Source organism: Sesamum indicum, linkage group LG2 (assembly GCF_000512975.1).
Source record: "Sesamum indicum cultivar Zhongzhi No. 13 linkage group LG2, S_indicum_v1.0, whole genome shotgun sequence".
In the NCBI taxonomy this organism is placed as follows: domain Eukaryota; kingdom Viridiplantae; phylum Streptophyta; class Magnoliopsida; order Lamiales; family Pedaliaceae; genus Sesamum; species Sesamum indicum.
In genome coordinates, this window is record NC_026146.1 from 9,804,424 (window position 1) to 9,818,157 (window position 13,734).

General features: G+C 29.7%; 1 protein-coding gene across 1 annotated transcript in view; it reads left to right on the top strand.

The window, feature by feature from the left end:
- Window positions 12,184-13,734, top strand: part of LOC105155670 (protein DETOXIFICATION 16) — a gene marked incomplete in the record, with an annotated part of 2,719 nt that continues 1,168 nt past the window's right edge. Inside the window, 5 exon segments of the mRNA XM_011071587.2 lie at window positions 12,184-12,597; window positions 12,698-13,242; window positions 13,346-13,432; window positions 13,519-13,575; window positions 13,659-13,734. Coding sequence (XP_011069889.1) covers window positions 12,322-12,597; window positions 12,698-13,242; window positions 13,346-13,432; window positions 13,519-13,575; window positions 13,659-13,734 — 1,041 coding nt within the window.

A 13,734-nucleotide genomic window follows, 5' to 3' on the forward strand; every position in this document is an offset into this window, starting at 1 on the left:
TGCAATTATTATTTTATTTAGTAATTGTGTAGTGTAATTATTTGTGCAATTTACTGTATAATTTTGTAATTTATGCAATTCTTGTGTGTATTGAATCATATTGCTTAAATTTTTGTGAACTTTCTTTATTTTCTAATTAGGCTAATTGATGTAATATTATTTTTTACATGACATTAGCCAAATATTCTCAATAATAATAATGTTAATAATCACAAAATTAGATCAATAATCCCAGTAATAATATTATTTACAAAATAATGTCAGTAATAACAATATTAAGGTAATATTTCAAATTAAAATGCAATTACATAGTCATTAGAAATAGAAAACAAATTGGGGACGATATCTCAATAATTAATAATTATTTAAAAATGTATAGTTCATTTGTAACCACGTACAAACAAATCAAGCATGCATTTAAGCTTGTTTAGCTCATCAAGTGGATTTTTTCAGTAGAACTAGTTAGGTTTATTGATCTTCATCTGTCAACAAAAGACAATATTGATAAATAAGATACTAACTATTTTTTTCTTTTATGAGAGGCATAGCTCGGTCTGCCGCCCAAGCAGATGGAGTTATTTAAAATATGTTACAAGAAAAAGGAGGACGGCGGCTGGAGCGGGCTGAGGGCGGCTGAGGTGGCGGTAATTAAGTAGATTATTAATATTATTTTTTTAGAATAAATAATTCTTCGTTAAAAGTACTAATAATTTTTATTTGTTTTGCAGGAGACGTTCCAGAACCGCCTCCGACAGATCCCCCAGTCTCGAACCAGGACGATATGGATGTCACTAACGAAGAAGAGTTAAATTAGGTTTTAATTTTTTTTATTTTTGTAATTAGATAATTTTTTATATTAATATAATATTTTTTTCTTAATTATTCATTTTTCATAATATTTATTGCATTCTATTATTTCATAATTAGTTAATTAATTAATTCATAAATATAATTAATTAAAGTTAGTTAAATTAATTTAATTATATATTAAAATTTATTAAAATATATAAATTTATTTATTTTGTTATAAATTACTAAATATATGAATAAATTATAAATAAAAAATTAGGAATGATTTTAGTAATGGTAAAGAAATGTTACAAATATAAATAAATGACCGTTCCAAATCCCATTACTCAAACTTTTCTAAACGCGTGGTCTTAAACTGCATTCACCGTTCCAAATACCATTGCTAAAACCATTTCAAATAAGTGTTCCTAAACAGTGGAAAACCATTCCTAATTAGTATTGTGATCAACTTATTTTGATCACACTTGTGTTTCTGTATCTTTTAATACAATCATTTACCCTATTTATGGATGTACTCAACCATATCCTTAAAAAGGTTCATATCTCAATATATATTTGGAAGACTATAAACTCAATCTGAGATTAGATCTATTCCTAAAAAGTCTTTATCCCAACATATATTTAGAAAACTCAAATTCTATCTCAAATATGAATGCATATTAGATCACGAGTCCACAAACCAGACCCAATATTCAAAATGAATAATACATCAAGTAGTAATAGAATTCTTTATATATATATATATATATATATATATTATAATAATAATAATACGTACTAACTGATAATAATGTTTTCTTCGCATCAATTGCTCTTAGATTAGGAGTCTTAGTAATAAAATGTCAAATAATAATGTGATATTTATTTTCAACAACACATTAAACGATAATAGTTTTCTGGCCACATTCATAATATATCATATGTTTAAGAATGACAAGAACTGTTGTTCAAATTGCTAAAAGAGAAAACTTACCCAAAGGGTTCGAACCCACGACTTTTAGAATTATAGAGTCTTAAATATGCAAATTGAGCTATGTGCAATGGATTTAATTAGCCATAATTAACTGTTATATTTTTTATAGTGATATATAGGTACAATTTTATTAATGAACGACAGAAGTGGATAGAAAATTATTTAGGGTAAATTACATTTTGCTATCTATAATTGTTATTATACCTTGACATCTAAACTTTTCTTTATACCAACTTACCATCTCAACTTTATGAAATTTTATACTTTGTCATTTATAACTTACTTTTTCACTAAATTTTTTTGTCAACGAAACATCACATGTAGTGCACGTGATAATTAAGAGTTATGTAATGAGATGTTTTTCACATATGTATAGCAGGTGATGTTTTTAACTAAAAAAATCAGCAAAAGACGGTCATATATTGTAAAGTATAAATTTAACAAAGTTGAGATGGTAAGTTGATACAAAAAAAAAGTTTAGATGCTAAAATATAAAAATACCATAATTTGGATGATAAAATATAATTTATCCTCTTATTTATAATTTTTAGTTTAAGTCAATTTAATTTGAAAAGTTTTAAAATAAAAATATTTTTTTCAACTAATATTTTTTACAAAAAAAAATTATGTACAGTTAAAATAATGGTTTGCAAATGTGAGTGCAGACGATGGCCTTTACAGCGCGACAAAGTGCTGGCAGCAGTAATGCATTCCTTCAAAATGGTAATAAATTCCAATATAATAATCGGAGCTTAATTAATTTATATAAATGATTTTGGCCCACAACCTTACATCATACTTTTTTTATTATTTTGTCATGATTTATTGACAATGATCAAACTTTGGTTTAACAGTATGGCGGCATATATAGTTTAAATGAAAGGAGCTGTGTTTATTAATAATTAATGGTTGTGGTACGTTATTTTTGTATGTATATAATAAATAATTTTTTTATAATTTAAAATATATTTAATAGATAATTTTTCTATACTTTAAAATATATAATTTATAAAAAATAAAATATATAAATTAATTCATCGCATCTCAAAGAAAGAAAGAATAGAATATCAAATTAAGTGTATCATTGACACAATTAAAAAATTATTGTGAAGGTGTGAGAAGCTACCTATGGGTGAAAAATGGGTTTCCTTCTAATATATTAGTGATTGTCATGCGTCGTCCTGTGTGTATATAATAAATAACATTTTATATTTTAAAATATGAAATATATAAAAGTAAAATATATAAAATAATATAATATATTATATTAAAAAAATAATTTATCAATTAATGTAAAAATTAGAAAGTTGAATAAGTTAATTATGTTATAAGTTCAAGGGCATTTTTAGTTTTAAAAGAAAGAAATAGTGCAACTATGTCATCAACCGTCGGTTGTGAGTGTGGAGGATGTTTCTTTTTTATATTAATTAGCTGTTATGCCACGTTATCCTTGTGTGCGTGCAATAATAATTATTTATACTTTAAAATATATTATAAATAAGCCTAAGATATATAAACCAATATTCATATTTTTAAAAAATTAATAAATAAAAATAAAACTAATTTTGGGAATTATCGATACAAAAAAAAATTAGTGTGAGTGAAATTTCATATTGTATAGATAAAGGAGTATATATCATACAAAAGAAGAATTTGAGTAGAGGTGATTGAAAATATACAAGGACATTTTTGGTATTTAAAAAATTAATATAGTCGTATAAGTAACCACTATTTGTGAGTGAAAATAGAGTTTTCTTTTATATATACTAGCCATCGTGGCACGCCGTCACTGTGTGCATACAATAAATAATATTTTATATTTTAAAATATATTGTGAATAAGAAAAATTATATATAAACCAACACATCATATTTTTAAAAGAAAAAAGAAAAAAAAATCAACTTAGGGGTAATATTGACATAATAATAAAATTAGTGTTGCGGTGTCATAACCACCGTTTGTAAGATAAAAAGGTCTTTTCTTTTTTATATAGTATAGATAATATTTTATATTTTAAAATATATTGAAAATAAGAAAATTATATATAAACGAACACATCGTATTTTTAAAAAGAAAAAAAAAAGAAAGAAAGAAAGCAACAAAGAAAAAGAAAATCAATTTAGGGGTATTAGTAGCATAATAATAAAATTAGTATTGATGTGTTATAACCACCGTTTGTGAGATAATAAGGTCTTTTCTTTATATATAGGATAGATTTAGTATAGATATAGTATAAATATATATATATATATATATTAATATAGATTAGATTAATTTAAACTTGAACTTGCTCACTCAATAATTCAATAGAAATGAATTTGATGCACTTTGCATCTTGCAGTGTAAGAAATATGATATTTTTCAGGGTAAATTATATCTTGCCATCTGAATTATGCTCGTTCTTACATTTTTGCATTAAAACTTTTTTTTTGGACAAAAAATTTGGTTGAAAAATGGTTATAAATGGCAAAGTGTAAAATTTTTAAAGTTGAGATGGTAAATTGACACAAAAAAAAGTTTAAGTGTCAAAATATAAAAATACTCATAGTTTGAATATCAAAATATAATTAATTTTTTTTATGATTAATTATCACGGCAAAAAATTAAAAAAAAACATGACTAATTGTCGTCTTTCCAATAAACAATTCTGATATATTAGTCATAGTAAATCATAATAAATACTTTGACCATAAATAAATAATCATTGTTGATATTAACTATTTATTATGATCAAAATTTAAATTTTTGTATTAATTTATTAACTATGCCCAAAGATATTTACTTTGTTGAATTGCCCTTTTTGCTGTCTCTAATTTTTCCCTTTTTAAGAAAAGAAATTTTGGCTGCACATTTACAGTACTCCTATGTAAAGGTTGGAAAAATTACTGTTAACTTGCAATAATAATTGTTTCAGAATTTACCTTAAAGTTCTTGAACAACAGTTAAGGCTTTTTCAGATATAGAAACTTTGGCTAAAAATAGAAGTTTGTAGAATGATGGGATTGCTTTGGTATCCTTTTCAATTTCACAGTGCTGTGAATTCTCATCATTCTGCGGACGACTTTATTTTTTCTGACATGACATCGCTTTACAAACAGTGATGTCTACCTATCATGGACCTCACCAGTACAAATTTAACGGCTAGTATGTATGAATGGAAATTCTACATTGATTAGGTTTTCATCACACTACAACAATTATAATATTTAAATGTGATTGATTGTTATGGTTGATAATAATAAATAATCGTAATAAATAGTTATCGATCATTATTATATAATGATTATTGATTTTAGTTTTTACGAGAGTTACTAAAATATTTATCATGATTAAAATTTATGGTAAATATTTTGATCATGGCTCTTAGTCATAATAAATAATTTTTTTACGATGGAAAAACTAATTTTTTACATCGATTTTATTGAACCGTAGTTAATAATAATCATTTACCATGATTTTCAACCATAACAATTAATATTATAATCAATAGTAATTTTTTTTCTAGTGTCACTACAAGAAATACACCATTTAATCGTAATTAATAATAAGTAATTATAGTAAATCATCATTAATCATTGATAAAGTAACAGTTGCTAATAGTAATTTTGCTAGAGTGGCTAAAATATTTGCCATGACTTTTTGTTTCTATCATGGCTCTTAGTTGTAGCGAAAAAGTTAGATTTTTTCATCAATTTAATTTAAGTGTGGTTAATAATTACAGTTAATAGTAATTTTTTTTCAAGTGCATAGAGTTGATTCGTTGGAGCGTAGAATCTGATCTATATCAACCTTCAAATCCAATGATTTGTTCTCCTGAAAAATCAATTTTGACTAAATATAGAAGAATTATTCGAACCACGTAAATATTATGTTTCTGAATTGTGTATATATATATATATGTATATATATTTTATTTTTCTCTATAATCATTCACAGTTCGACTAAAATTCAAATCCTCATTAATGCGTATAATATTATATATTATGCTATTATAAAAGAAAAAAATTCAGATGTCATATCAATTTTTGAATATTCAGATTTATTCTTTAATTCATTCCACCACTTGAGTAAAATTTAATCATAACAATAATTACAACATTTTAAATGAATTTACTAAAATACCCATCAAATTGCACACACTTAAACTTTTGGCACATTTTATGGTTTGAAGCCCGCTATGCTATCCGGTGACTGATAACAAATTCATCAATAAGAGATTTAATTTTTAAATATTTTTTCACACACAGAGAGTATATAAATCGCTTGCTGCTAGTATAGAAATAAATAAACGAGATGAATTTGATTAAAACTCGTTTCCACGTAGTTGAATTGAATTATTTTGTTAGTATAATTTAATTTTCTGAATAATAACATAATGATTTTCAAATTCAAATGAATTAATCATATATATATATATATATATATTCGTTTTAACGGAAGAATGAAAAATTTGTTAAACGGCAATTAATGTTTGAAGAAAAAGCTACACATGTAGTTCTCATGTGAGTTATGAGTAGAATCCAGCCCCGAATCGAACATATGCTCATTTCTCCCCTATTGAACCCTAAAAATTTCTTCGGTCATTTTCTTTCAAATTGCTTGAGAAACTCAAGTGAACATAGCGAAGACTGGCAAAGATGCCCTTGCGGACCAACCATCTCATCAAGTTGGAAAACCCTAGCTATGGTAGGTGTTAATTTTCTATGTTTACATGTTTAATTTTTTAGGGCTTTATATTTTCTCGACTTGTAAGATAATGGCTGGATCTTTGTTGTGTATCAATGGTTGGATTTGGTCTGAAAGAAGGGTTATTTTTGTAATCTTTGTTCTCGATTTTTAATGAAGACTTTAGAGCTTTTTTTTTTTTTTTTTCTCGAAGTGATGTTGTTGTCAGTTGTCCTAGATTAATGATTGGTTTTGAGGGCTTGTGACAACTGTTTTTGCTGGTCGTATAGCTTTGAATAGGCCTGAGAAGTTTTTTGTCCAAGAGTGGCTTGATGATGCTCAATACCCTAAACTTATGAAGTGTAAATAGGTGACCGTGATGACGTTATTTTCTGTATTCAACACTCTTTATCGTACTTCGAAATTAATGATCTTTTGTTAGGTTATGTGTTTTTCTTTTTTTTTTTTTTAAAAAGCAATTTATTGTATTAATTTCCAACATTTTTTTTTCCATCCAAGCAAGCAAGAAAAGAAGAAATGAAGGAAAAAAAAAATAAAGAATTAAGTATTTTCATGTTGTAGCTTAATGGAAACACCTCCTCTTATATATGCTTGCCGTTTTTTAAAGTCAAGTTCTATTCTACAAAAAGGGCAAAACAATCAATTTCACTTACAGCAGCCAGAGTAAATGGATTTTTCATTCTGTCGTTAAAATTTGACGGAAGATGGGTTTTGGGATTAAATTGACAGCTTTTTTTGTTTTTGAAAAAAACGGAATCAAAATAAAAATCCCGTAAAGCATAGAATTAGAAAGAAAAAAGCCTCTTATTTATGGGAGGAAATAGGTACTTCAGGCATGTTTAAATTTGTTGTTTCCCACATACCGCCTTTGATTTTAGCTATGTTCTTGCAACAACCCTTTTAAAAAACGTTTGCTTGGTTTATGTTTAAATTTCTCGTCCTCCACATGCTGTCTTTATGGGACTTCCAGCTTTGTTGATGCATCTGACTTGGGTATGTATATATATATTCTATTGCACCCCACCCTCATCAGTCATCGCCCTCCCCTAGTTAGTACGTACGTACATGGACTAAATTACAGTTTTGATCCCTTAAAAATCCGAAAATTGCTAAGACCTCCCTCACTCACTAATGTTAGCTTGTCCACACTTGAAAAGACACCATGTCCAGATTAATGCCCCTGTATGTAATACCGATTTCAATATTATTATTATCGTTATTATTATTATTACTTTTAATTATACTAAGTTTACCTGATAGTTAGTGCAATAATTAATTCATTCATATTAGAATTTGCAAATTAGATTGATCAAGAAGAGATTATTTTTCTTCATAAATACTACAAACTCTTCAAGCAAATTTGAATAGTATTGATTTATCATGACACATATTAAATCTAAATCTATGAAAAATTTTAGTTCAAATTTGGTTCAGTCAAATTTAAATCATTCATATGACAAGTACAATACACTTGTCATGTGATAGGTGTACAGATAAAAAAAAAGTGACCAATCACATAACAAATGATTGGTTTGATTCTGCAAAACCTAATTAATTTGATTAAGAATTTTCCATGAATCTACATAAATAAATTCAAGCCTTGAGTACGAGAAGTTGTCTTGGTCCGCTTCACATTTCAGTTGGAATGTGACGACAGACTCGTCCTTTGAGCCTCAAATATGGTTCAAATCGAACATTTCACAACATAAGTGTGAAACTCTTACAATCATGCACACTTAAAAAAAATTGCTATGTTGGTCATCCTTCTCATGTCTGACTAAATAAAGAGGAGGTTGGTGGATTTTGAAATTTGCAAAACAACCCTTTAAAATGCAGGAAATTGCATTCAACGCTCCAACATTTCATAAAAGCTCAAGATTCACCAACTAGATCCCATGAACACATGCCACAAACAAAGTTGTCCGTCCAATTCTTTATAAATTACTCAGAAAAAAGGGTGACCACTAATGAAATTACCACATGGATGCCAAAAAGGTAGAGCATGTGGAGTTGAACATGTAAGAAAGCAGACCTCTGAGAAAAAATCAGATTTGACACCAAATATTCATGCTAAACTATTATTATTACCAACCAGCTGCAAATTATACGTATAGAATCTTGTCTCTAAATTCGGTGTGTGTGATTGGCTGATTCTTGGAATAATTCTGCTGGCCATAGACGATGTCCAAATATTGGAGCTTGCTAGTCTGCATGCAATTTACAAGCTAGCTACAATTGAGTTTTCACTCTTTGGATTTAATTATGGGGAGTCCCATGTGCTTTCACAAGGGCTAGAAGGTGCAATTAGAATCAGAAATCTGGAACATAGAATCAAGGAGGAATATGTCATATTCACAGGCTTCAATCACTGTCTGTTTCATCGATCATGTCTTAACCTGGTGACTGATGTTAAGTTGAAGTTTTATGAACAAGTTTGAGTCTGTCCGATGTTTGAATATTTGTTTCACTTTATGTAAGTATTTGTCTCACTTTACGTGAATTATTATAATTTGTTTACAGTCATATTACTGTAATGATTCAATCGAAGTAATGCTTAAAAGAATAAGGACAGTTATTTTGGAAAAGAAACCAAAAATAAAAAATAAAAATATCAAATTATTATCTTATTTAAAAGTTTACGCTGTTGAATAAATTATTAATATTTACTGAAATTGCATTTTTCCCATACGTTTCTCATGCCACATCAGAGAAAACGCCCGAAAAAATTAAAAATTCATAAACTGACTAGGTCCCACATAAGACATGTTATAATTTCCGATCAATTTTAACTTTTCTCGACGAAATCTAGACTAATATGTATTTTTTTTTAACTACAATTTTGAATTGCAATTTCATAATCGAACATGACTGAAAGTGCCATCAGTACTCATGACTTTGAACTTGTTTATGAAACTCATAGCATAATCTTTGTAATTAACCACCCATTGTTTCACTGAAAATGCACCAATTTGTGGTAGTTGATTTCTGACTCCCCCTTCAGACTAATAAGTGGTTATCGAATAGGACAGCTTATAAATACATTTTTTTAATTTCAATTGTGCCACTTGATCATTTATATGTATAATTAATAGTGTAGTATTTGATGTAGAGAGACGTAGTGCATGTTTCCGTCTTTACTATAAATCATAATGCTCAAACAATTAAATATTTAATTTCTAACATGGCCATTTAAAATTGGTGCTAACTCCCTTGTGAAAAAGACATCAACAAAAATCTGAAATAAAAAATACTTATAATAACCAAGTAGTTGTCCATACTATACTCATTTAAATACACACTCATCGTGCATACTTACAAGGACAAAATTGGCCGATCACTGTTCCAAGCATGAAACTGTGATCATCAATTTTTTATATATAATATTTTATACTTTAAGGTATACTATAAATAAGAGTAAGATATATATAAATCAATACATTAATTACATTAAAAAAATAAAAAAAAAAATAAAATTATTTTATCTAATTAATGTAAATTTTGAAAAGTTAAATAAGTTAATTATCTTATCAGTTTAGTGGCATTTTCGATTTTACAAAGAAATGGTACGGTTGTTGTTTTTAGAAATGATGCCAAAACATTAGTCATAATTTAAAATTATAACAAATATTTTTGACATAGTTAAAATTATAATAAATATTGAGTAATCATGACCAAAAATTAAGATTTTATATTAATTTTATTTTGACCTTAGTAATTAATATTTATCTACGATAATTTTTAAGCAGTAATTATTTATATTATAGGAATATATATATATATATATATATATATATATTTGGAGTGTAGCTAGGTTGTCAGGGCAAAATACTAGTCCAGTTTACATTCGTCAGACCTCTACTAATTTTGTATAATTAGAAGGATTCATCTGTTCAATCTTTAATTAATATTATTGAATAGTATTACATCTCATACTTAATTATTTAAGATGTACACGTATGTATGTATATACATATTTACTTAATAAAATACGAAAACAAAATTCGTACTGAAAAATCTACTAAATATTGAAGTATAACTTCTGTACAGACTTACGATGTAACACAAACGGCTAGAAATAGGACGACCAAATTTGCTCGGCAGTTTTCAAAATATATCGAAACATCAATGTTGCTTCCTAAGAAACGATCACCCATATAAAGAGAGACAAGCTGCATCATAGAATTTGAAGGCATCGGCATATATATATATCGCTGCAAGATGTTAGTATGCGTTAAGATTATTGGGCAGTGATTAAAGATAAGGCAAATCAAATTACATTTTTTATCACATAACTATGTCGGTGGCAATTTTGATCCTATAATGTGTTAGTTAATTCATTTACATGATATTTAGTACGTTTTATGACAAGTTTAGTCCTGAACATCTAATCTTATGTCATTCTTTGACAAATTTAGTCATTTGCTGATAATTTATGTCCCCTTCATACTGGAGTAGATTTATTTTTTATCATGTACCTTTAGATCGTTAGGTCTAAAATTATCAACACATGACTAAATTTATTAAAAAAAAATGATCTAATGTGAGATATTCAGAGACTCGTAAAAAAAAAGGATCGAATTATTACATAGAGCAATCTACAGAACCAAAAATGCCACCGACCGGGCAAAATAATTTTTAAGTCCCATAAAATAAGGGCATAATTATTTTTGGTACCACAATTATGGTAAATGACGTTTTTAGTCCTGCAAAACTTAAAATCACATCTTTTTAGTCCCCAATTTAGGACTTTTTAGTCACAAAATCACAACGCCTTTTCAGTTCCAAAACCACAACGCACATGACTTTTTGGGACTAAAATAACATAATTATGAGTTTGATGGAACTAAAAGCGATACCTGCTATAGCTTTTTTTTGGTAATGGTAAATTTCATTAAGTAAAGGAAAAGTACATAGTGTACAAATTAAATAGCAATTTAAGTAGGCCATGGTATCCGCCATACTCTGTACGAGGCGATAGTACTAATGCTATGAGGTAGTTCAGCACTAAGTTTGCGGAGTTTAAGCTCATCAAGAATAATCCGAGCAAGGGGCACTGCATCTCGAACCAACTGTTGATACCTCCGTCGACTCCATTCTTGCTAAATGTGATACATAAGGAATGCCAAAAGATTACGATAGGCAGCATTGATAACATGTTTCCCCCTCCATCTTCGTGCAGCAATAAATACATCAATGATCCATTCTCTAGTGGTCCAAGACAAGTAGACCTCACGTCGCCACAGTTGAAGACACTGTCTAGCATAAGGGCAACAAAATAATAGGTGCTGGTGGGTCTCAATGGACACCTATCATAGTTATGGTAACAAAACAAATTTTATCCTTATTTTATGAGATTAAAAAAATATTTTACCCGCCACCAATCTATAATTACAGAACAAAAAATATAATTATGTCTTAAAAATAATTACCATGGCAAGATTCCAATTTACCAAGAAATTTGAATCATTTTAGGACATGATAAATAAGTAGCACCTGACAAGAAGCCACCACGTCCCTTCTTCAAATGAATCATAATGGAGAAGGAAATGAGGGTTTGGCCTATGAAAATGCAACAAATATATAAGATGAATAGAAGGGGAAAATCATCAATCATGCAGATTAAAATATTCAAGATTTGATTTTATTATATGATATTAAAGAATTGGAAGGTAGTGGTAAACTTTAGTATAAATAGTGAGATATTCATTGTAAAGCATGCCCACTACACTGCGCTCACTAGAGTAGTACACTACTCTTAGAATATTTTTGCTAAGTGAGAGTGAGGCTGTGAGAGGGATAAATAATTAGGACAACTTCTTTTCTAGTTTTCTACAAAGAAGAAAGGAAAAACAATGGCTTCTCATAGTGAAAAGGCTGAGCTTCAAACACCATTGATCTCAATCTCTCAGGACAAAGATGCTGAATCCAAAGCAACTTTCACTAGAGATGAGATTCTTGCAGAGACTAAGTTGCAATTGTTCCTCGCAGGTCCGATGATGTTTGTCAATCTTTTGTTGTCTCTCATACAGACAATTTCGGTTATGTTCGTTGGCCACGTTGGAGAACTTGCCCTCTCTGGGGCCTCCATGGCCACTTCCTTCGCATCCGTCACCGGTTTCAGCTTACTGGTATGTATACGGAAGTCACGTCGTTTATGTATTTAAGGAAATATTTTATACTCGTAGCTTGCATTTTAATGAACTGAATATAAAATGCAATACCATTTAGGTGGGAATGGCGTGCGCATTGGACACATACTGCGGGCAGGCATATGGCGCGAAACAATACCACATGCTCGGAATCCACATGCAAAGAGCCATGCTTGTTTTGCTCCTAGTGAGTATCCCTCTCGCATGCATTTGGGCCACGGCGGGTGACATTCTTCAGTTACTCGGGCAGGATCCGGCGATTGCAGCAGAGGCCGGCGCCTATGCACGTTACATGATCCCGTCAATCTTCCCTTTTGCTCTCCTCCAGTGCCAGTTCAGGTTCTTGCAGACTCAGAACAACGTTGTGCCGATGATGCTGACTTCAGGCATCACGACGTTGCTCCACATACCGATTTGCTGGCTCCTGATCGCCAAGTTTGGACTCGGCAGCAAAGGCGCTGCCCTGGCCAACGGCATTTCTTACTGGACAAACGACTTGTTCTTGGCCTTGTATATTACTCTGTCCCCTGCTTGCAAGCATACCTGGAGAGGTTTGTCCAAAGAAGCTTTGCAGAATGTTTCTAAGTTCATTTGGCTTGCTGTTCCATCAGCAATTATGGTCTGGTACGAATATGTTCCGCTTATGTTCGTTTTTCTGGTAGAAAATTGAAACATGTTGCAGTGATCTGATGACTATGTCTTATCTTTCTGTGTGCTGTGCTGACAGCTTGGAGATTTGGTCGTACGAGATTATGGTTATCGTGTCAGGCCTTCTCCCGAATCCCACATTGGAAACGTCGGTTCTCTCAATCAGGTCCGTTACCTGTCGTCGTTGATAACTATGAACTACACTTAAATTGTTAACTATTACTGAAAAATTCTGGTGTTTATGTCCTCCAGCCTTAATACCAATGGCATGATTTACATGATACCACTCGGCCTAGGAAGTGCGATAAGGTGATTCATTGTAGCTTATCCCTTAACATTTTCCATCAATCATAAGTTGCTATGCCTAAATTCAAGTTTTGTTATATCCTCAGTGTACGGGTTGCAAACGAGTTGGGCGCTGGAAGGCCAAAAGGGGCTCGTCTGGCGGTGTTCATGGCCACGTTTATG